The sequence below is a fragment of the Cottoperca gobio genome, chromosome 7, assembly GCF_900634415.1.
Source record: "Cottoperca gobio chromosome 7, fCotGob3.1, whole genome shotgun sequence".
NCBI classification, from domain to species: Eukaryota; Metazoa; Chordata; class Actinopteri; order Perciformes; family Bovichtidae; genus Cottoperca; species Cottoperca gobio.
In genome coordinates this window covers 16,820,220-16,845,674 of record NC_041361.1, presented here as the reverse complement: position 1 = coordinate 16,845,674, position 25,455 = coordinate 16,820,220, and the positions used below count along the sequence as shown (strand labels likewise).

The window sequence follows — 25,455 nt, the reverse complement described above, 5'->3', positions numbered from 1 at the left end:
CAATGATATAACACAGCTGCCGAGTTGGCATTACATGTGCACGCACCCCCTGGTGGTGGAAATAGGCTCTACAGTCAGGTGCTTCAATAAATGGGCTGCATAACACAACACAACATGACACAACCTGTAGGGCTCATGAAAGTTTTATACAGTAACTGTAGAATAAATCAGATGACTGAAAACATCTTAATTAATTCCACCTTTAATAATTAGATTCAAGTTATACATTAATTGCTTAATGTTGGCCACATAAATGAACAGTATATCCCATTGATATAGTAAGCCCGAAGCCCTCAACTGGCATTTAGGGTTAAAAATAACACATGGGCCTGTATCTGTAGATAACTGTGTGTGTGTGTGTGTGTGTGTGTGTGTGTGTGTGTGTGTGTGTGTGTGTGTGTGTGTGTGTGTGTGTGTGTGAGCAGATTTCACACTGGTCGTCATCCAGGTACTGTAGAGGTCAGTCAGCATCGGTGGAGACCAACGCCATCAGGGTGACTCTGTAAACATTTGTCTCATCCCCCTTCAAGGTAAGAGGCACACATGTCTCCACCACATCATAGGGCTGAAACACAGACACAGACACACACAGACACACACACACACAGACACAGACACAGACACAGACACACACAGACACAGACACACACACACACACACACACACACTTTATGCACCTTTCTCTGTAAAGGCTGTTTTCCCATTAACAGTGATACAAATGGTCCCCACCTTGTATCCACTTTGGGGAGTCCATGTGACAGTGATGGTGCGTTTGTGGCCTGTCTTCACGGTTCCTTTGCTGGGCTCCACACTGAAGCCGTGCTGCTGCAGGGACGCAACGTTTTCCCAGTGAAAGTCACCACTCTGGGGAAAAACAGTGGTAAGATGATTTGTCCACACAGACACACACAAAATCAATACATCTGCTCCCCCCCCCCAACAATCCGTTACCATGAAACATGGTTTGTAGCATATAAAGCTATTGGATATTTCATCTTCATGCCTCAACACTTTTTACTTTATAATCTATGAATAATTATGCCAGTTCATTTTTCCCCATTTGCAACAGGGGGAAAAAACATGGCAGCAACATTTTAAGAGGCATGTTTTTTAGTTATATATTATACTTTCTGGTTCTCCACACGGCACAGATGGAGGAGTCAGATCGAGTGTCATATTGACAGCATAATAATTAAAATATTAACATACAGCATAAAATTATATTAGTGGGGTGATGGTCTAGTGGTACGGCTTCCAAACAGAACACCAGATGGTTGTGAGTTCAATACCAGGCTGCCACCATTGAGCCCCTGAGCAAGGTACTTAACCTTGAGTTGCTCCAGGGAGACTGTCCCTGTAGTTAGTTCACTGTAAGTCGCTCTGGATGAGAGCGTCTGCTAAATGACCTGTATGATGATCATAAGTGAATCCCTGCTTAAAATATGTTATTAACTGTCTTTTCATGAACACTTGACATCACAGTAACAGTATCTGATGACATCACAGTAACAGTATCTGATGACATCACAGTAACAGTATCTGATGACATCACAGTACCTTCTTACTGGGCTGTGTGGAGCGGATGCAGCCCACCTGCAGCTCCCTCACTGCAGGTATGAGGGCTCCTGCGCTGTATCTGGCCTGCAGGGTCACCAACACAGGGATGGTGGGCTTCTCCATCACTTCTGACTCTGCTATAATAAAGATGACCAAACCAGATGTGTTGCAAGTGTAAGCCTATTTACAAAAAATAGGTTCACTTCACTTTAAAGCCCAGTAGACCAGAGAATGGCAACGTCAATCTGTCCGTCAGTCGGGTGGTTGGTCCACCCGACTGAAATACTTTAACAACTATTGGACGCAAATGATTAACTGATATTCATGATCCCCTGAGGATTAATCCTACAAACTTCGGTGCTCGCCTGACTTTCCATATTGTTAAGTAAAACATTTCATTTGACCAATACTTTGTTTTTACATACCTGCAAAATTAATGACTTTCCCATCAGCCTCAGCTGTACTTTGTGTTTAGTGCTAATTAACAAATGTTAGCATGCTAACACGCTAAACTAAGATGGTGAACCTGACTACCATTAAATATAATATCAGCATGTTAGCATGCTAGTGTTGCTGGTGACAAACACATGTGCTGTCAGCACCTTATGATTAGCATAAATGATGGAACTGTGTTGTGGAGTTATTAGTCATATTTATAGTGTCGGTGTCTTTATTTTCTCTGCCTTCACTATCTTTGAGAACATGCTTGAGCTTGAAGAAGTTTCCGTGGATCATTTCCAACAGATAATCAGATGAAGATGAAGAGATGAAGGCTGATGAAGATACCTGTCAGCTGAGGTTGACTGAATAACAATGGAGGGAGGAGGGATTCAATGGGCACCGTCAGAGGGTCTCCTCCACACAGATACATGTTGTGTGAAGAAGCTGCCCCCCTCAGATCCAGCACGCACACTTTACTCTGAGAGACAGAAATGATACAGGGTTAAGGTTGATATATTATAAAGACCAGAGTAAAGCGGGGACATTCAGCATGCAGCATTTTGCCTGGACCATGTGATACTTTTAAACAGGTGCTTAAGATCAAGTTTGTAGTTCTGTTCTCAAGGTGTGAGTCTTTGTGCGTGTGGCGTTCTGCTGACCTTATTTATGAGCTCTATTGTCAGTCTGTCACAATAGTTGACAGACGGGTGGTCAGGCTGAAAGGTGATAGGGATGTCCTGGCTCTGTCCTGGAGCAATGCTGCCCTCTGCTGGCCCCACGCTGAACACACTCCGCCCACTGTAGTTCTGGGTTCCTGTGCAGGACACGACAGACATACTGCTACTCACATTTCTCCTACAGTTACTTCTGATACTAGGGCTGCTGGTAAACATAATAAATAATAAATAATAAACAACATTCTTTCAATATCAAATGAGGACTGGCTGGATGTGTGGAAATTCCAGTGGAACAGCAGCAACTCCCACGTGCGGCGAGAGATTAGGTTGTTTTATTTCTTTATTTTTTACACCAAGGCCGAAAGCACATTTACAAGCATTTATTTTTGACATTGTCCGGTGATAAAAAACTTTCTGGGCAGAGTTTTACAAAGCACTAAGTAATCTTTTAGGAAAATATTGATTTTCTGATGAGTTTGGTAATCTGATATCCACTTGTAAAACCCCAACCCCCCCACAATACAGGAGAGGATAGATAGTCAAAAGATTACTTTTCGGTCTAAAGACTTTACAGTCAGACTTGGACCCTGTATGACTCTAACATTTTATTTAAGCAAACCTCATTGATGTTTATTTTATTTTCTCCCAAGTCTCCCCCTGACATTGTGCGCACACTTCACCTCTCCCTCCTTATAATCAATGTGGACACAGAAACCTTGTAACTTCAATGGCTTTGATGCATGATGTTGCTCATTGGGACCACTGTTATTTATGAGGTACATCTAGTTACACTACACATACTCGTGCCACATTAATGAGACCTAAATAAGAATCACTTTGTTTGGACAAAAGCACCCGTCTCGTCTTTCCATGATAGCTGTATTAATTAATCAACGCTGCTGCTCAACTGAGAACAAAAGATAATCTAAGGCTAAATGAAAGCCCAGTGGAGACATGTGAAGACCTCCACAATGATTAGAATTACACAGAAATGTACTTTAGCCCGACCAACAGTGGATATCAATATTTAGCAGTTCAAATTGTGTTAAAAAGTGTCTCTCAGTAAGACTATGTGTCCTAAATGCGTTTGCACAAGTTGTTTCTTCTCTTATTTATTCAGCTCTATCCTTCCCACCTGCATGTTACAACTTGAACTTTTTTATTTTAGAGCTCGAGCAGTCAACGTTGTCAGGTTCCCTGCTGCTGGTTCACTGCAGTGTTATTTCCATCTTACCCACGTCAAGCTGGACCTTAGAGTCTTTGTAACCGCCCAGCAGTAAGGCCACCAGGTCAGCTCCACCCTGAGGCCTCCAGGGACAGACGCTGGCCAGCAGCACCTTGAAACCCACCGCCACCGCTGAGCTGTTCTGCAGCTGCAGGTAAAACAGGACTTAACGTCAGTTCCAAGGCTGCAGCTTCCTCAGAAGCATCAAGGTAACCAGTGCATATCAATCCACTTCTGACACGCCGTCGACAGACCTTCAGGACGTGTGAGCTGCTCTCCTTCTCCAGCACATAGCCAAAGTCGAGGAGACCTCCAGGGTGGGAGGAGGTGACCACGGGAAGCACACCCTCCCCACGCAGAGTAATCTCCAGGGTCATCTCCTGGCTACGCACCTCCAGAGTCTCACAGTACTACAGAACAGTAGAGGGTGCTCGGTAAGGTATCACTTATAATGGTATAATGGTTGAGGAGGACACACCAGTGGACAACACTAATGTTAGAGCCAGCGCTCTATGGTCAATTCAAGACAAAGCATTCTCATGCCTTCCTTACATATTCTATTGTTCTTAGCATACCTGCTGTTGCTATTTGTGGCCTCTTTTCTGTAATTCATGTGATTGCTTGTTTTTGTAGTGCAGTATTTGCAGGTTTTAATTGTCCTGTTTTAGATTCTCATTTCTTCACTTCATTGTAAAACACGTTGAACTGTACCTCCTGTAGAAAATGTTCTGTATAAATATAGTTGTGTTGTTATTATAATATTATATTCTACATGCTGTAGAATATAATATTCACCTATAATATTAATATTATATTAATATTAATATTATAATATCATATTCACCCACCTTTTTCTCCAGAGATGGACTGAAGGCCAGCACCAGAGTGTGTTTTTCTCCGGGTCTTATGCATCTCAGAGCGTTCAGAAGGACAAAAGTACCGTCTATATCCAGCACCGACGACCTCAGCTTGGAAACGGTCAAAGAAAGCAGTTTGTAAACAGTAGATTTTATTATCATTTGGAGCAGTAGTATCTGCCATAATCAAAGTAGTCGTGGCAATTTAGGACATACTGGACTTAATTGGGGTATTTAATGTCTGGATATGACAAAGAGATGCCATGTGTTTCCTGGATTTACCTGCACAATCATAAAAAGTGTAAGTATCTAACAACAACATGTATCATGTATCTCCAGGGGAAGTGTCCTAGTTACTTTCAACGGCCTCCTATTGACCTGAATTTTATTGAGGTGGTGGCAGAAATTTCAAAGTCTGATATCTTAAAATGGGAAAATAAAATGTGTTGGATAAACATGTTTGTAATTAATGTGATGCGACCCTTTAATACACACTTTTAAAGAGGGACCCCAGACCTCATACTATAGGCAAGAAACACTGTACTAAAAGTAGAGTGGCAGCACAAAACATTTGTCTATATAATACATTTAAGACTAAGCCTATATAATGTGCACATCCATTTTTCATAAAGTATATTTAACATTTGTACATACTTTATATCAAGTAGGATTTCTATCAACAATCTTTTTTGCGTCAGGGGTTAACAACATGACTCTTAGACACTTATGTGTAAAACGTTGTGTTTTGACAGGATACGTCCAAAGATTCCTTGGAAATGTTCTGAACTGTAAACCTCTTGATCACTCGTTCTCCTAAAGATAGAGGACAAAAGAAACACAATGAATAAGTACAAAAAAAATAAGATAAAGGCATGTACGCTGAATGCACAAGAGAACATTTACAATAGAGCCATCAAGGCAACGTAAATGTTCAAAATCACTCACCCACTGCCAGCTGATGGAAGTCTATGACATTGTGTCCATTGTTGGATGTGCCCACTAGAGGGGGCTGTACAGCAGAACACTGCAGCTCCAAGTAAAGAGTATTGAAGGGACTGTGGAGATATTAGACATGACATGCTGTGAATTAGAGAGTGCGTGAAACAGATTGGGAGGATGCACACAAGTTGTGAGGAACATACTTGAGTGAGCTCATCGTACAAACAAGAATGTTTACAAGTGTAAAAGCGTCAGGATATGTATTTCTTTTGAACTGTCACTGGATAAAACCAAATGTTATAAATAGAAGAAAGAGATTTCTTTCTTGGATACATTCACAGAGGCAAGGTGGAAAACAAGTTTTTAACAGGATCATCTTTACATGTACCTCATTTTTTGTTCACCTGTGAAAAGAAAAGTTTGCACATATATTGTGTGTTAGCAAGTTTCGCAACATTACTATAAACATATTTCAACGATATCAGTACTATGTGTTCAGAGTGCAGGGAGAAATTAAAACTCACCTGGAAAAACAACATGAATGCATTTATGTTCAAGTGGTGGAGTTGTACTTTAGCTTCTTGTGGCTGAAATAAGTATTACAACAACAAATAAAAACAGAAAATCATCTGAATGCTATGCAGCTCCAGAATTCATAGTTGAGATGGAGAATGCATTACCTGATGCGTCAAGCAGGCCACTGGGAGGTCCAGGTTTACTGCAAATCCTACATTTGACAATATGCACCACTAAAGCATCACTGAAATGCTAAGGACATTAAAGGAATTGTTATTTTGGGAAATAAGCGTATTTGTTTTGGTTTTTATTTCACCAAACAACTGACACTCTATAACATGTCTATATTTAAGTGTATATATAATTTATAACTTTCTCTTCTTTTCCCATTTTGTTTTTCATGTATTAATGAGTTTTTATTGGACTGCTGTGTACTGATTGTTTAGTTTCTCCTGCTCATGTTGTGAGCTTCCTGTTGACTTTATTTTTTGTTTTACTTTTCTAATAATTATGTTTTTTACTTTTCTTTTCCTTTTTTATTATTGTTTGTTTTTCTTCTCACATTGAGGGGAGGTCCGTTGTATAAGCCTGTGGCTTCTTGACCTCTCCTGTGACATTTCTTATTTTTCCATTAACTGGACTTTATGCAACCTTCTGTGTGTGCATAAAAAAGAAGGTATATACATATATAATATTACCCTATGATGGGATCATCTGGACTTGGTTGAGATATGTTACTGTATTTTCTGCATGAAACTCTGTGCTCACAAAAGCAGTGAGCCGTCTCACATTCAGGTTTAAAACCACATCTGTGCATAATAACAGGACCGTAAATGGCTAATATTTATATGAAAATATTGCAAAAGGACCCGTACAGAGCTGTCCAGAAGCTGACTCGGTTTTACCTCCAGGCCGGCTGGGCCTGTCGGTCTTCCTCTGGAGGGTCTCCGTCCGACACAAAGCAGGGAACGGTGTACTCGCTGCAGCGCTGGGTGAAGGAGAGCAGCAGAGACGCCCTGGCCTCCCCATACTGCTCTGACCTGGAAGGAAACGACTCACAATGAGATAATGTTGAGATAATAATGCATATGGTGTGATCACTGCAAATAAAGAGAAATGGGAATACTGATAAAAGATCTGGATAAAGAGAACTTATTTCAGTGTTGTTGGATCTCAGACTCCAAGTTATTAATGAGTTTCAGCCTACTTTCCTACATAAAGAGGCAAATGTGAAGGATGTTTCCCAAAGAATTATTGATTCTCTTTTTGCAGAATATTTATTGATGAATATTTGCTTCACTGGTATTTTAGTCCAGCAAACTGGGCGTGTTTTCCAAAGTAATTTGTGATACAGAGCAATCAACCAGATGGATGACATCAAGGGAATAAATAATAATAATAATAATAATAATAATAATAATAATAATAAGCTTTATTTGTATAGCACCTTTCATACAAGAAGTGCAGCCCAAAGTGCTTCACAGCAAAAACATAACAATTAGTACAAGGACAGAATAAGAGCATTTACAGTACAATAATCACAGTGTTGATGTAAGTGACTGTGAAATAGCAACAATGAGTTTAAAGTGGCATCGAGTAATAGCATTAAAGATTGTATAAAATATCACCTATTAAAAGGCTAAAGTGAAGAGATATGTCTTCAGTTTACTTTTGAAGATATTGAGCGAGCTTGCCTCCCTAATGTCTGCAGGTAAAGTGTTCCATAGCTTTGGTGCATAATTGCAAAAGGCTGCATCCCCGATTTTCTTTTGGATGTTTCTGGGAACATTTAAATGAAGTCTTTGTAGAAATGAAAACCTCTCACCCCGGCTGTATGTCGGCAGGATCTGGTGATTCACTCAGTTGGTCCGTCTTTGGCTTGCCTGACACCTTGCTGATTGTTGGAATCACAGATGCCTCCTTTCCTTTACTGGTTTCCACTGGGAGCTCCTTTTTGGTCTAACAACCAACACACACATCAATGTGACGGATGGGTTCATGCTAAGATAGCATCTATTCTGTACAAACACCAGAATGCTGATGAAAGCGAAGAAGTCAGTAAGCTGGTGAAGATGTGCTCACATGTAAAGCCCCTGCAGCAGCACAGACTGACCCTCACACCAGCAGGAGGTGACTGGAGTAGGTGTGTGAGTGTGAGTGTGTGTGAGTGTGAGTGTGAGTGTGAGTGTGAGTGTGAGTGTGAGTGTGAGTGAGTGTGTGTGTGTGTGTGAGTGTGAGTGTGTGTGTGAGTGTGTGTGAGTGTGTGTGAGTGTGAGTGTGAGTGTGAGTGTGCGTGTGTGTGAGTGTGTGTGAGTGTGAGTGTGAGTGTGAGTGTGCGTGTGTGTGTATGGTCGTACCTCCTGCTCAGAGTGTCTGTTCCTCTCCAACTCCTTCTCACGGAGCAACTTGGCTCGGTGAAAGAGACGCAGCGCCTCCTCTTTGATGTGCTGGTCTAACAGTGTGGGTCTGAACGTCACCTGGACCAGACATCTCTATGTGAGAGGAGAGAGGGGATCATGTATTTCTCAGATTTAGAGCATCTAGCTGCTTATTGTTATGTGTTGTATTATACACATTTTGAGGAAACTTTTAAATGGCATTCAGAGACCAGCGTTCTGTGGAGGTTTAAATTAGTTTGGGCAGTCTCCTGTTCTGGGGTTTCTCTAGCGTGGACTGAGAGTGATTATCCTTGTTTTCCAATTGCAGACTATTTACTGGATTTCTCCCACTGGGCCTCTGTAACGTGAAAACAATAAATGCAACGGAATAATTGCTTCCATAAACATAGCATTAAAGAAAGTCTTCCACTGTAAACTGATGCAAAATAGAACTTTTACTTCCACTGTGACGACTCACAACAATAAACTAACAAAGCTTTTCAAAACACCTGCACTTTGAAATGATGCTGCATCCAGGAAATATAAAACTGACCTTAGGATTTGCTGTTTTCTTGTATTATGTTCTGGACTAACTGATATTGCAGCAAAAATAAAAAGCACGTGTTCACTTTCTTCAGATGTCCAGTAGAGAGCACCGTTACACTACGCAGGAATCTGTTGCGAGCCAACAGCAGCTGTGTTACATTAGCATCACATGTAGTCTAAAACTTTAATTGTGACAATGTTACATTACGATATTGGCAAACACAACCTCAGGAGATCAGGCTGCACAGGATTACTAAAACAGCGAGTTGTGAGGGAGTGGGGCAAATTAATATTAGGGCCAAAATATTCTTCAGCTGCCCCCTATAGTGCTAATAACATGCTTGGTTTGAACAGGTTCTTACAGTCCATATTAAAGAGGCACTCCAGCACTTTAGTATTGCACTTCCATAAAGTTGGGGGAATCAAAAGACACGTTCAAAAGAGTAGCGATCGGACGTTTATGTGTAAAATCTGTGGAGTGCCCCTTTAATCTCGATGTAAACACAAGAGGTGTGTTACTCCACCTCTCCGGGCAGCAGGCGGCCCGCAGCAGGAGTGATGCTGATGTCTGAATCCTGGGGGAGGCTGAAGGAGAACAGCCTGGGTATGACAGGAGCCATGGTGTCCTTGACCACCGGAGGGGCTGCTTGTTTGGGCTGGTTCTGGCTGGTTTGATGGTTGGTCAGGTAAAGTACGGCAGAGGAGTGATCACCTACTGCCGTGGCCCCAAACTGGACCAGAGAATGGGAGAGCTGCAGCGGAGGGCGGACGCCCACTGCTCGGCACGACAGAAGGAAATCTCTGATGACAAAGAAAAATAAAGTTATATATTAATACGTAATCAATGCAGTAAACTGAATCATATCCATCATATCAGACATGATGACACCGAAAATCAGGGATGTATTGGTTATTTAAATCAGAAAATCTCTATATGACATTTCATTTATTCCACAATGCAAGATTAAAAGTTCACCTGTTAATTTCTGATTTGCAGGTGAGCTGGAATTTGTAGTCTTTGGACTTGTTGGCACTGAAAATCAGATCAATCTCCAGGGTCTCTTGTGGGAGCAGAGTGCCAAAGCCATCGTTAGGCTGGACCTCAATGAACTGCAGTGTGAGGGAACACAAACAACACAGATTGTTGGAATTTTCCATTTACAGCTACAGATTTTAAAGAAATAAAACCCCAAAGTTTATACCATTTATTGACGATTTTCTTTCCTACAATAGTCACTCAATGCATTTACAGTAATTATCTCTCTATTGACAATATACATTTGGGCAACAAGGAAGGGCTCCGACTCTGTAATTTTGTCTTTTAACTTCCTTTACATGAAAAATGTGAATGTGTCACACTGTGTGGATTTACATGTGCTGCTTGTGCACACAGTTTAGCAAACATCTGACCAGTTTTATACTGTACCGTAACAGCTTTAAGAACTGCCAGAGCTGGAAGAAAATGAGAGACAAACACAGGCCACTATTTGCATAGCACCGCTAATTAGATCCGCGCTATTAATAGAAACCAGGAAGTCAAGAGTCAAAACCAGAAAATGAACAAACCCTAAAATGATCCGTACAAGGATAGTAGTTTGTATCGATAGTGGCGGAGTCGCTGTATTAAGTTACAGCTGCTGCTGCTTCACATTAAAAACATTGAACTGTTGTAATGGATTTGTTGTATTTCCTGCCAAAGCAGCTTCTCAACGAGCGCTGTAGTGTTGAACTGCATTTGCTGTTGCCACGGTAACCACAGGGGTTGCCAAATCAACCAGGACTGAAATCCTAAGGTTTTACAACTTTAAGGGTTGAACGAAAAGAGCAAATCTAAAAAAAATGGGGAACCTGTGAAAGGAAGGGTGAAGCTGAAATTCCAACAGTGAAATAACGGTTTATTTTAATGAGTAAATATGAGTCTCCTACACACCTGACGTGGTGAAAACATTGTTCTTCAGTGACTAATAATATCTGGGTTAGTTTCTGCTTGTACGGATCCAAGCAACTGTACTTCACAAATACAGTAATATTTACCACAAGGTATTCACAGCGCTGTAAACTGAAATCATAGAAGTTCTAGTTCCTGGGGCAGTACCTGTGGAATGCCCACGAAGCCAAATTCTTGGGGCAGCAGGGACATGTTGGTAAGGCGAACGCTGCTCTTGACAGAATTGTACACGGAGCAGCAGCCAAAGTCCACCTCAGTCCGGTCAAAGCGCAGGTCTGAGGAGGTCACAACAGCCTGGACTGTGAAGTGGATCGGCTTCACCTGAACACACAGATATGAAGCATCTTCACACGACCTTTGGACGTTCTTCTTTCAGGAGAGCATTTGTATCAACATCAAAAAAGAAAAATTTGATTCCTTCATACATACTTTTTCTCCTTTTAATGTCCCCACACTGCATTCGATCTAGATGATCTGTATTTCATTCTTACATCACAATAATGTGAATAATTGTCAGGGTGGTTTGACTTATGAAATACAAATGGATCCGGTGGCTGTTCTGGTATCACTTTTTAAATCTTAATTACACATTTTCATATGCAGACTGAAGAAAAAAAGCATTGAGGAGAACAAAGACTGCAACATGAACATGGGAGGAGCATGGACTGATGTTTCCTTTATCCAAAAGAAACAGGCCTTCTTAAGCCTGTGATGAATCGAGAAATGACCCTGTGCATTTCTTGAGGAATATTTTGATTACTATATACTTTGTATTTACTGGAGCGCCGTGTAGTAAGCACGATTGACTGAGTGACTGTGTTAAAGTCGAGATGAAATGAGAAACGTTTTTTTAACCCTTTTAGATCACATCCCCGGTTATATTGTGCACCTGTTTAACAAAACATGGCAAAAAAAAGTATTTGTATTTTTATGTCAAAATCCAATCATCTTTTCTACTAACGTGAGCTAATATCAACTAATTTCTACAAACAATATCATGACATCCATTAAGCTAAATCAATCTTTGAATACACAGACAATACATGCTGTGCTGTATTAGAAAACTAAATATGCTTGTGAGTTTCTGTTCTCAAGATAAAGTCGACGTCAATCACGTCAGTGCTCAGCAGATGACCTTGTTTATTGGTCTCTGCACCATTGCTTTGCTGGCTGTTGTGGCGTCTGGTGACCATACAACAGTGTGTGTGTGTGTGTGTGTGTGTGTGTGTGTGTGTGTGTGTGTGTGTGTGTGTGTGTGTGTGTGTGTGTGTGTGTGTGTGTGTGTGTGTGTGTGTGTTGGTTTAAAGCCAGGAGCTCAGGGTCTGGGGCTGAGGGCAACAGCTTTGGTGCTCCACAGGAGCATCCTGGCCCAGTGTTTGGCTCCGATCCCCCCACAATCCTCTCCTCTCAGGAAGACAAGGAATAGGGGCTGGAAGGTGGGGGGGGGGGGAAGGTGACAATTTGGCAAGAAGACCAACCAGATTTAGATTTACTGAGAAAGAGGACTGGCATCAATGCAACACGAATGTCTAAGCAGCTGCTCTGTGTTTTTGAATAAAGGCTGCTGCTGACGAGCTGAAGGAATTCAGTTGCTGGAAGCCATTTATTTTCCACTTCCAGGGGCTCCTGAATTAACTGTTATTATATTTCAAAATGCAAGATGACCATTGTAAAAGAGGATATTGAGATGTGTGCCTCTTAGGTGGAATTATTTATTATGTTTGACACTTATGCTTATCAATGTTTCACAAGGAAGCTATAATATAACAACAAATCTACGATGTGGACTCGTCTCAAGTTATATTATAATAACATTAACATCACATCAAGGCAACACTCATTATTAGTGATTATTGATAATGAAATGGAATCAACTGCATCTACACTTTATAATTGTCACTGAGCTGCGTTTCAGAGCGCTGGAAATAATAATAAGTTATCCTTTGTGGTGGCAGATTGTGTTTTCCTCATTTGTTTTTAAGAAACAGAAGTCCATACTGTACACACGGAAAGCTTAGATCAAATATTATTTAGCCATAGAAAAAAAAAAAAAACTTTCATTCTGTTATGTGCGACGCTAACATCCGACGGAAGCTGAAAATGTAACTTTTTAGAAAAGCAATAACACAAGCAGCTTTAATCAGGTCACTTTCAGCTTCTTGGTCAGTGTCAGAGTTTTATTCCTGACTGCAACAATGATGCGTTCTGAATTCACTTCGCTCCGAATGTCTTCTTCTCTATAGCAATGGCGACTGAGGCTGTTGACCGTAGTATTTAAAGCCATTCGCCATGCCGAACTGACAGAATGTGATTGTTTTGACAAGAATGTTGACGTAGTTAAAATTGATGGAAATAACCTATAGCGATGTTACATCATCCAGGAGCATCCGGTGTGTCTATGTTGAGGAAAATGTAGGATATCGTCGAGAGGAAAATAATTGCACTTCTTTTCTAACCCTTTTCTGAGAAGTCATGCTTCTTTCTGTCACTTTGCTATAACGGATGGCTCTGAATAATACAATAGCCTCAGCTGCTGCTGTCATGGAGGAAGAACCCAGAGCAGAGATGTGAATCGGAGCATTATTGTTGCTGTTGGCAATAAGAAACAGGGAATTAGTTGCCAAATTTGCCCCAAATTAACCCAGAATCTAAAAGTCAACTCATTAACAGTGCAGGTAAGTAAATTGTTCCTTAACGAAATGCACCATGGGAGCTGTAGTCAGCTTCTCCTTTTACTTTTGTACGCACATACTGTAGATGTAACTATTGCAATTGATCAGATATTTTCATCATCTGTACTGCAAATGATCCAGACTTGTAAATTGTAGTGTGAACGTACATTTATGTCTTAAGTATCCAAATGTTATGTGCTATACTCTTATATATGAAGACAGTGTGTAATTGCTTTCTTCAGTCAGTAAGCGATTTGAAGCATAACCTCATGGTGAAAAGGCGTGACATTTAATAAAGATAATTACACATATAAATAAATAAATACACAACTAAAATGTATGTTGGCACATAATATGTACTCCATGGAATAAGAAGAGAACACACAGCTTTCTGCTTCCCCTCTTTGTGCTTCTAGAGACATTTTCAGTGAAACAATATGGGATAACCTTTATGCTCGGCTTATTAGCGCCCGTGGAGTAACTGGGCCTTGGGGGTGGGAGATAATTTTAGCTTGTTACCAGCAAAATGGGTTATAACCTTCAAACCGCTCCGCTTCCATTAGGGACAAAGTAGGACACAAGCCCCGTGTTTGCACAATAAGAAGGCTGTTTTCAGGATCACAGGGAGGTTTACTGAGACACAGACTGCAGTGTGTTAATATAATACAAACCTGGCCTGCTACTTGCACTGTCACTGGAACCTCCAGGACTCCTGTATCTCTGTCAAAAAGCTTCTTGGCATCTTTGGATAAGGAGCTTCTGTGAGAGAGCAAACACCAAAAAAAGGCAGGGAGACTGAACACCAATATTATGCATTAAAAACTTTATATTATCGCTTCATGACCATTGAAGACACCAATTAGAGGCTTGGAAATACACACAACAGTGATTTTAAAGGTTGCCCTTTTTTTACCCTTCAGTACATCGGGCAAAAGCCACGAGCCACTCTTGAGATTTTCAAAGAAAGAAAAAGATTCAGACCCTGAAGACCCATTATTTTAATTTAACCCACGGCGGTAGGATCGGCTCGCCAGGGAGAGCAGCAGAGAGATGTGGAGCGTGCCTCCACACTACTGTAGGTTGTAGCCATGGTGATGGGAGACGTAAGTATGATTCAAAGAGGCCCAGTAGTCATGCACAGGCTTATGTAAAACGTCAGCCCTTCAATATAACATACACTATATCTACACACTGTGTATACCGTATGTATGTGTGTGTATAGTTCATTATCATGTAAACAGTGGTCAAATGTCAAATGCAGATTGTGGTTCAGATCCACCCCCGCCTCTCATTTCCTCTTTTTTTCCCCCTCTTTCCTATTCCTTGCTTTTCCTTCCTCTGTTCCCCTCCTATCGACTGTCTTCCCTGTCTTTCCCTCTTTAGGCTCCTAATGCTGGTTGAAGGCTTGAGAGCTAATGCTGTAAATGTCAGTGGTTTTAAGGCTCTCCAGATGTCAGTGTGTTTTTTTCCCCAAAGTGCTACAACCAAGCCTTGCCTCCAACAAATCTGTCAGCTTCAGGTTCGAGGACAGGCTTGTGTTTTCTTTCACATTTACTCCTGTCTCACTGCAGCTGCTGTAAACAAGCCCGTTCTACTACAACACCCCTCATGACTCAAAGCTAGAAAAGGTTGCTTCCTCGCACGTCAAAATTAAATATCCTCATTTACAAAGGGGACTAATGAAAATAAGTACCCACATAGCTTGACCAAGGGGGGTTGTATTTAAAGAAGCACTCTTGTTCTGCCTGCAAATAGAATCGCTGCTGGAGAGTCACTCTTGAATTAGCTTGGCAGGGGCAGAGTGGAAAAGCATGGTGGGACGTCGCCAGGCCCATATGCTCGGGAGAGTTTTTCCGGATGGATGGGGTTTCAGATTTGTCAATGTCCTGCAAAGATCTGTAGCCAGATTATCCGCAGCCTCGTCCAAAAGTAATTATTTCTTTAATGATACTTCTAAGATCAGCTGAGGACATGGTCAAATTGTAATAGTTGTTTGAACTTTGTGGTACTGCCGAGAGAGCCACAGAGCGAAACGGATTTCACCTGGAACTGCTGAAATAACTGAGCAGAACTTCATCTACTTTATCTACGTGTCCATCCCTAAAAAACCTGGAAAGTCAAAGAAAATATACTTATATGCTTGAGAGCAAGGCTGAAAAAACCCAAAAGACTTTAAGAGCATCTGATCTTTAGGAAAGTAGCTACTTTCTTTTACCTGAGGGGAGCAAATATAATATATTATATATTTTATATATATATATATATATATATATATATATATATATATATATATATATATAATTTAAAAAAAATATATAATCCTCTAAAGACTCCTGCTTGGATTTCCCTTCACCATTAAAAAAAAAAGTGACGATGAAAAGGATTACAAAACAGATTAAGAGGTTTAGGGATTGTGCACTATGGGGAAATGGATGGGCAACAAATACAGTAAATGAATGTGAAATAATTCTTAAAAATCATGTTAACCAAACAGGTTATTTAGTTTGTTTGTATTCCTGGAACTCAAAGCATCATCAAAGTTTCTATTACTGGTGAGCGATGAACTATTAGTGAAAGTATTGGTGAAGCTGTTTGGTGTAATCTGTAGTAAATCATCCGTGTAATCTCCCTTTTATCAGACGGATATGCCAGGGCGGGACACATTGCCTCGCTGTTCAGGGATTACACCTAAAACCGTTGAAGCCATCGCATTCTAATGATCTTGTCATCAGGCTTAAAATTGTTTCTGGTCTTGTGTGATTGAAAAATTCTCTAAATGACGACAAACTCTGGAGTTGTTGGTCTGCCGCTGCCTCGAACAAACCCTGCGTTCTGCGAGGTAAAATGACTGTTTTTGTCAAAGGAGTCTGGTGGCCTTGGCAAGAGCATAGATGGATATAATGTCTTCTCCGTCTGAAAAGGCTGTCTGACAGCAAGGCAACACAGTGAAAATATTCTAAATATAGCATACACTTAACTGATATTGATGGGCCTTGTTTTCGGTTTCTAAAATATGTTTTGCTGACGCCCACATTTACAGCAGTACATTGCTTTACTTCTGCCATAACTCCTGTTTGTTTCTCCAAACTGGGGGCGTGCCGACAGCCATACTGTAAGTAAAAGACTAACTGTAGAAAAGTACCACATACAACCCCACTTCAAACAATCCGAACTATCCCTTTAAATGGCCAAACTTCTACAAAAAACATAAACCGCTCCAAGCAGCCACCTCCACAACCTCCTATGTTGTCTGAAAATGACTAAATAACCTAATTCTCCCAAACAGTAATTGGCTAACACGACCACGATGTCGGGATAAATGAGTGCGATGGCAATTCAGACAGTCAGAGTCCGTCTGAATTCCTCTGAGCTGAGCAGGATCACAAACAGTGTATGGAAACATGCTTTAGATATGTGAGCGAAACATGTGGGTTGCATGGTGACAAATAAAAGTGGAGGAAGACAGGCGGAGAGGGATGAAGCAAAGGAAAGACGTTGAAGGATGTGGGCAGGTTGAGCACATTACTCCAGAGCAGGAAGCAAGAATGTGCTGCTCACCCTCTCCCAAATGCCCGAGGAGGGAAAGCAAGAAGCACCTGGGTAAAGAATGAGAAGGTATGAGTCATTTTGAATCCAGATTTAACAGTGTATGAGTGTGTGTGTGTGTGTGTGTGTGTGTGTGTGTGTGTGTGTGTGTGTGTGTGTGTGTGAGACAGTAAGTGAAGGCAGTGCAGCTAATGAGGATTTGGAAATCCAATCACAGGCTCTGGCTAGGAAGACTTGACAGTGCCATTTTAAATGACACAGCGCCACTGAATAAAACAAAAGCAAACATGCCAAAAATCGGACAGATTAGAAGGCGAGATCCAACCATGACGGAGATGAAACAGCTTGCTGACATGTTGGATCTATTCCCAGTGTGATTTGTGTGAATTTGAGGTTGTAGGGATAAATAACAACACCCAACAAACACAATATATAAAAATATGAATCTGTTCCCAGATCCCAGCAATTAACTTGGCGACATCAATGTTATCATAATCTATGGAGCTAATCTACAGCATAAAATCCAAGTTGTAATAAACTGGAATTATCCTTTAATAAATATGTGAGCACAGGGAACTGGCTCTGGTGTCTCAGGTTATGTAAGCAGAATCAGGTCCAGCATATAAGCAGTGGTGGATGGCGGACGCACAGAGGGATGAGAGGAGTTTGAGAGTAACAGAGAGAGGCAGAATAGATGAAGAGTGAGAGGGGAAGGGAAGGAGCACAGAGATAGAGGACTGTAGAGAAAAGCAAAGAGAGGGAAGTATAGTTAAGCACGGAGGTGAGAGGCCAAGAAAAAGAGAAGTATGTGTGAGAGAGTGGGAGAAGACAAGAGAGAGAGAGACCGAATAGAAAACGTGTGATACAGCGAGAGTAGGGAGGGGGTGGTAGCTGTGTTAGTGCTTGTGAGCGCTGCACCATCTCAGCAGCAGCACGAGTAATGCTGTACTCTAATCCTTGCATTAAAACCTCTGCTGATTCACTAAGGCAGATTACTGACATTTTCCCACTTTCCCCTCCTGCCCCTTTGCTGAACGATGACCGCCGCACTCCCTTAAAATTTGGTCATGTGTGAGGGAAATGTCCTCCTGTTTTTAAAGTTTTTTTTAACATTGATATCCTCTCAGCTATCAATTCAAGAAGCTGCTGAAGGGAAAAACAGGAGGGTGGGCAGAAGTATTCTAGTGCCCACGCTGAGTTTTTACATACTGCACGCCTCTCATATTTGCCCTGGGGGTCCCCTGTCCGCTCTCCTGGCATTCAAACTACAGTTAAACTCCTGCCTCTCCATCTAAATATAGAGCCCGTCTTGTTGTAGAAAGAATTACCATGTCCTTCAATGTCATTAGAAACCATTACCATCGTGCTCAGAGTGCAGGTATGTGGAAGCAACTGTTTTATACTCGCTGGCTGTTGTATAGATTGCTGCCATTTGTACCTCCGTAAGACTCCACAGCTTGCTTCTATCAAAAAGGGAAGCTATCCTATAAGCGTTGTAGTATACTAGTAGCTAACGCCTCTATCTCCCTCCAAGAACTCTGAAACCAGACTTTTCTGTGTGCAGTAAAACAGCAGTTTCTCCTCTGTTGAATAAGCAGAGGCTGAGAAGTCACAAAACTGCAAGCCTGGCTCAACACATATGTCAAGTCTCCTTTGGAGTAAAAAAAATAAGTTTGCACTTTCATAGAAGGTTGATAGAAGCTTAACAAGCTTACAGTCTAAAATAAGATTATGAATGCTTCAGTGATTCCATTATCATTGCATCCTCTGCGTGTCCTTCCTCACCTTGGCAGGAACTTGAGTTGGGCATTGAAGCTCGACTGGGCCTGGACGAAGCCCGTCTTTGGAAGGATCTCCATGTGTTTCCTCATTTCCCGGCACACCTCAAAGGTCAGCTTCAAAGCTGTCCTGGCGCTGTCATGGAAAAGATATGCTTTCATTAGCTTAATGCTAACAGAGCAAGTGCATTTCTCTAAGAATAGGAGTAATCTGTACTGTCATTGAAATATAATGCACGGGCAGTAACGCTCAGGCAATAGTGCACAGGAAATTATGTTGACACTCGTGGCATTAAAGACATACGGACAACATATGGGCAATCAGGTAAACACATTCATTTGATACGACAGCAACAATAGCAACAACTCATATTCCAGGTGCGAAGCCCAGTGGATATCAGAGAGCAAACCATTTACCCCTCAGGGACTCAAGCTAGGACAGAGAAAATACTTTTTGTTTGAGTGACACAGAAATAGCTTTTTATGGAATGATGTACCCCAAGTCCAAATCATTTAGGTGACCCAATTTCCAGGAGCTCCAACAGATGGTTGTGCCTGTGGCTACAAGCCTCAGTTATAGCTGAAGCTTGTGATATAAATGGTTCTTCACCATGGGAATTCTCCAACACATCCAACCACAGCCCACACTGGTACACCTTCACAAAACGATGACAGTACAAACACACTGATCTGTTTGCTGGAGGTGATAACATTCTGCTATGTCTGCTTTCATCCTCAAAGATACAAAGGTGAGCAAAGAGCGAGCTGTGGCCAAATAGACTCAGGGACCCCTCATTTCCCCATTACCCTCTCAAATGAAATGGCCCACTTTGAACAGTGAGGTCAACCAGATGGTTGTTTCCCCGAGGCAAGGACTCCCAGGGACACTTGGGGGATATTAAGTCGTTATTTTTATTCCGGCCTTCAAACCACTCTCGGAGGAGTACATAATCATTTAGGGCAATTAGCCATTTTAATTAATAGGGGCATGTCTTTAATATTGTCTGCATGTGACCAGTTTATTTCTGAAGCTTAATCATTTAAAGGTCATTTTACATTTGCTTCCTTGGGGTAAAAACACTGTGAAATGTAAGCATGACATTATACTAATATTTCTGATTCCTTTGGTCGTAGATTTACGTATTAAAACAGAGAATGATTTCAGGGAAACAACTTCTTATACTTAAAGATTAGATTAAAGAATATACTCTAAGAGGATTTCCTTAATGTTGTCTTTCTCACTTATTCATCCCCATTGTGCCGGCTGGCACAAAGGGCAGCAACAAATTCCCTTCACTTCCTTCAATCTTTGGCCAATTCCTCTATGGTCCCTCAGCTCTGTTGGTGGTGCTGGGAGTTCTTTCTCTATCGTCCTGCGCCATGTTATTTTGGGCCTCCCTTCTCCTTCTTTTGCCTCCTGGGGTCCAGTTTAATGCGACTCTTGGGATTGCTTTGATATCCACTATGAGCACACGGCCAATCCAGGTCCACCTGTGTCTCTTGAGTATTGAATGTATCATCTTGTTGGGTGATTTTGAGATGGATATTTATTGGTGATCTTCGGCCAGAATATATGCATGATCCTACGTAGGCATGAAATGTGTGAATGTCCTGTTGTTTCCTAGCATTCTGACACCGGAGGGTAGTGTTGATGGTCCACACAGCTTTGGAAGATTCAGAGTTTGGTGCTGAATTGGTTGGATTTCCAGATTTGTTTGAGTCTTAAGAAGGTTGTACGTGTTTTATTTATCCGGTTTTGAATATCTTATGTGATTTTATGGCTCCCATGATTTCTATTTGTGTTGGTGGTCTTCTGCCACTTCCTGTGTTTCTGTTGGATGTAGAGGGGGATCTCAGTTGACATCCTCTCTGAAATGCTCCGTCCATCTTCTTTTTCTGTGGTGAGTAGTTGTCCTTGTTTATCTTTGATTTGATTATTGGTTCTAAATTATCCACATATCAGATTAATGATTTCGTCGACTGTTCCTTGATAATTATGGGAAGCTGCTTTTTCGGCTGTATTTCCCTGCTATTCCAGGTAGGCTCGTCTCTCCTCACCAGTCTTTTTCCCTTTTGTAAGTTTGTATTTTGGTACTGGATTGTAGTTCCTGCTTGAGCCTGGATGTTTGTTTATTTTGAGATTCAAGTCTCTTCAAAGTGGTGGTCACTAGAGACGTTTGTTCCTCTTAGCTCTTTGACATCTCTCAACAAGCATCTCCACTTGTCGTTGATCATCAAATGGTCGATTTGTTCTTGTCTTTTCCATTTGGTGAGAGCCATGTCAGTTTGTGGACGTTCCTGTGGGGAAACAGAGTGCCTCTAATAACCATGTTGTTTCAAAGACAGAACGCAGCTAGTCTCTTGCTCACTCCACATGTACTCCCAAACCTCATGGGATACCAAGCCAACACGGAAAGGCTTACCATCCCCATAATGCAGCACTGTCTGTTGTATAGCGTATAATATATTTTATCATAAGTAGCTTTAGTTCTATTATCTGAAAAAGAAGAACAAAATATAACAGAAAAAACACACTCACATTACAAATGTTGCCAAACAACACCAGACGCAGGTTGGACGAGGCACAGTAGGCATATTAGAAATAAATTAAACAGAGAAATCGGGGAGAGCTTGTGAAGGAAAAAAAGCAGGTTGGTTGAGGCCTGAGTTTGGGCAGGAATGCTCAACTCCCAGCAGGTGCCAGTGGAGGAGGGTTGAAGAAAAGAAAAAAAAAGAAGCCTTGCTGTTCCCAAAAAGAAAAACTCTGCCAATTGTGTGCACAATATTCCAATCATTGGCTCACACAACACTGCTTATTTTAAAGTTTCTTAAAACATCTTTCAATTAGTAGGAGTAATGTTCAAATCACTGGCTCACAGACAAGATATTTAATTATGCTTTGTGCCGTTCTCTTAAATAAATCTGTCACAAATTAAGGAGGACTTGTGGGATATCTACTCATCTACTCAAAAGGAAAAAGTGACACATTGTATGATGAAAGCAGCCACACTCCTATTGTTCCCCTAAAAGCCTGCCAAGCTATTTTGTGTTCAAATTACAGTCTTGGAGGCAGAGTGACATATTGCATGGTTTGCTGGTGCAAGCATTAACTTTTTTTTTTTTTTTTTTTACTTTAAAGGCTGCCGTTCACACTGATCATCGTCATCTTGTCACATGTGCTGCAGCACACCAGATGGCAGTTGTCACAAATCCCCCACCCCCACACATGCACTCCCTCCCCCACATGATGTGACACAATGACTGGCTAGGTGGTGGACCACACGTCTGCAAATGTTTCTGCCGCCGGGTGAATTGCGTGTGCATCATACTGTATCACGGCCGTAATCATGAAGGATTTACTGTTACCCTGTGCTATTCTATGGACCAAAGAGGATTGTGGGGATGTGAGCTTACCACTTGGTCCCTTGCCTCATCCTTTGTTTGGGAATATTTATCAGCTAATGCATCTCTATTTCATTATGTCCGCACATTTGTTGAATATCTCAAAACTTGGCTCAGCTGGCCCGGTCCATTTTAAGGGATTTCTATGAGCCGGGTTTCTGTGAAAATGCCTGCTTTGGCAGAGACTGAGTATGTGAGGGAGTTTTAGTATTGCATTCAGCAGATAAGCCAGCATGCTACATAAGCAATCCATGCCACGTTTTCAAACCTACTATTCCAATAATGTTTTCCAAGCATGACAACAAATAAAATGGAAATATGACCCGCACCACTCACTTCTGCAGTCATCTCATTGGGCTGGGAGCTTTAAACAGCATATTAAAAGGGATAGTTTGAGTGTTTTGAAGTGGGATTTTATGAAGTACTTATCCATAGTCAGTGTATTATCTACAGTAGATGTCTGTCAGCACGCACTCAGTTTGGAGAAGACCGGAGCTACAGCAGGGACGCTAAACAATGTACTGCTGTATTTCAGCCACCTCAAAGAAAAGCACACCTAAAATCACTATACCCCCGATAGTATAAAATACACACCGCAACTGTCTGTATACAAAGGCTGAACTGGAGGCTGACTACTTTAGAGAGGTCTGAATCTCATGTCAGGTACAGACTGTGTGCACCCCGGGGGGCAAACATTTTGATCTCATTTAAGTAAATTCCCCTGTAAAAGCTAAAACTAGTCCTGCACAAATACTGCGAGTGAGTACTGTACTGTTACCTTTGGGAAAAGACTGTATAGGTGCTTGTGTGTGTGTGTGTGTGTGTGTGTGTGTGTGTGTGTGTGTGTGTGTGTGTGTGTGGACCATCTGCTCAAATTGTACAGGAAAACACAACTCATCCCAAACTGAAATCAATTTTACAGAGAGGCACCTTTCCACTAATAACATTTTCCTAATCATTTCCTAGAACGTGACTGATGTAAAACTTGTATGGCCAGTTGTTTTTTTTAGACATTGTGCACTTCTATTATGCAACGATCACTCCCTGGTTCATTCTTACAAACTCAAATATTAGGTGGTACTCACCAAGTGTACGCTCGTCAAAGAAACATCATAGAAAAGTGATTTTTACAAATTTTTTGGGAAATTATTAGGACACTAAGGGATCCGTAAAACAGCGTTCATTTTGTTGATGAAACTGTAACTAAATATGCTTGTCAACAACTCTTTTTCCATGACCAAGATGAGACAGTGACGAGGCTGCTGGGAGGTCACTAAACTGTGACTATATCAACACTTGACTAAAAAGCAGGATGAGATTGACTAAAAACTAACCAGGACATTAGACACAGGACTAAGACTGAATAAAAAACATTGCTAACAAAATGAACACTATTGTAAATAAAAGGTACCCTGAGGTCTCATGTTCTGTGTGAACTGTCCTTTAAAATTACCGACGCCACGTGTTTTTAATAACATGCACATCACCTTGAAAACTAATGAAACTCAAATAAGGCTTCATACAGTTTCTTGCCACACTATGTTTGTCTTTGATCCAATGTTGTCCAATGATGATTACTTAAAGGGACACTTGTATGGTATTTGATGGCGTCTCGTGTCCCTTCATTTGATGTGTTCAAACAAAGTACTTAGACATGTGTAAATGGCTCACTCTAAAGGGTAAACCAATTGGACATCAACGAGGGATAGAGTACTGTTTGTACACACGTAAATCATATTGTTGTGTGGATTCCCTGAGACCCCTTAAGTCCTTCTCTTGCTTTTAAAATGATGGGTTATGATTGAAAGCCAAGCGGGAAACATGAATTCATTGCCACAAGTGTATCAAGGGCTTTTACATATATGACAAATCTGTCAGCCATCTCCGGCTCTGGGACTCACCTGCTTTGGACCCTGATACGGTCTTGATAGAGGCGGTCGAACATGCAGATCTTCAGGTCAATGTTGGGCTGAACCACCCATACAGGGACGCTGACTGCCACACCCCTCACCTGGATGGGTATCTGTTTGTACCAACATGCCTTTAATTACAAATGGTTTACACAACGTCACACTGATGTGAATCAATATTTACGTCTTTGTACACTTTCAAAACGACTCCCCTTATCATTGTTTTTAACGTATATTCACAAATGATAAACATGCTGTGTCTTACTGGTTTGCTGGTTAAGTCAGAGAATTTGATGTGAAAGTCCAGCTTGGCCTCTCCTGGAACGGTCGGAGTGAAGACCACCTCCAGTTTGATCCTTTTAAAAGGTCCAATCTCCCCTTCTCTAACCTGAGGGAGAGTACATCAAATAGGATAAGCACTTAGATCGTTTAATATTGCATGTTATAGACATTAAGACATTTTCTAAAAGAATTCTAGAGTATGAACTCTACATATTTCCACTCGGCTTCATGAGCTTTTCTCTGTTTGAATTCTGAAGCACATTTACAGAACAGGACACAGTTCAGATGAACCGCTTTACTTCATGACACAAAACCTTTTCTATCCATGTAAGGGAAATCTCTCAGATGTGCAACTTCAAATGACATGCAGTCAAACTACAGTGAGAAGCTGTATAGATTGTCTGCTCAGCTACAAAACATGAAGGTGGTGAGAGCAATAATAAAAGAACAAAAGAGAGAGCCGTTCGTGCAGCAACCGACTCAATATTGTGGGACCACAATAGCTTCATGGATAATCTGCCATTTAAGACACCAGCCTTCAACCACACAATGTGAAAGTATCAATCAAAATGACAATAATCGAGCTGCGGGCACGCAGGGACACGCAACACACACAGCCATAACAAGCGCAGAGGGAGAGGCATTGCACCATTAGCCCCCCACCAGAGACGTAATGGACCCTGAACAACTCTAGAACTTCACAGGGGCCACAAGGCACACACAGCACCAGAGCTAAAAACAAGACAGAGAGGCAGAGAGTCTTCTACAGACACTTATAATA

General features: G+C 41.3%; 1 protein-coding gene across 6 annotated transcripts in view; it reads right to left on the bottom strand.

Annotated features, from left to right (window-relative positions):
• Window positions 1-201: 201 nt before the first annotated feature.
• The window catches only part of cfap74 (cilia and flagella associated protein 74), a 45,975-nt gene continuing 20,721 nt past the window's right edge, over window positions 202-25,455 (bottom strand). For 5 of the 6 annotated variants that reach the window (XM_029436607.1, XM_029436611.1, XM_029436609.1 and 2 more), the window contains exons 20-39: window positions 24,658-24,780; window positions 24,384-24,505; window positions 19,088-19,216; window positions 14,428-14,515; window positions 11,232-11,405; window positions 10,113-10,246; window positions 9,661-9,937; window positions 8,570-8,704; window positions 8,038-8,171; window positions 7,118-7,252; window positions 5,703-5,812; window positions 5,515-5,570; window positions 4,749-4,868; window positions 4,155-4,310; window positions 3,910-4,048; window positions 2,658-2,812; window positions 2,344-2,476; window positions 1,558-1,694; window positions 730-864; window positions 202-565 (exon numbers count right to left, since the gene is read on the bottom strand). In XM_029436607.1, coding sequence (XP_029292467.1) covers window positions 461-565; window positions 730-864; window positions 1,558-1,694; window positions 2,344-2,476; window positions 2,658-2,812; window positions 3,910-4,048; window positions 4,155-4,310; window positions 4,749-4,868; window positions 5,515-5,570; window positions 5,703-5,812; window positions 7,118-7,252; window positions 8,038-8,171; window positions 8,570-8,704; window positions 9,661-9,937; window positions 10,113-10,246; window positions 11,232-11,405; window positions 14,428-14,515; window positions 19,088-19,216; window positions 24,384-24,505; window positions 24,658-24,780 — 2,697 coding nt within the window. In that variant the 3' untranslated portion in view covers window positions 202-460. The remainder of the gene's footprint in view (window positions 566-729; window positions 865-1,557; window positions 1,695-2,343; window positions 2,477-2,657; window positions 2,813-3,909; window positions 4,049-4,154; window positions 4,311-4,748; window positions 4,869-5,514; window positions 5,571-5,702; window positions 5,813-7,117; window positions 7,253-8,037; window positions 8,172-8,569; window positions 8,705-9,660; window positions 9,938-10,112; window positions 10,247-11,231; window positions 11,406-14,427; window positions 14,516-19,087; window positions 19,217-24,383; window positions 24,506-24,657; window positions 24,781-25,455) is intronic. The other variant, XM_029436610.1, reaches the window with a different exon arrangement.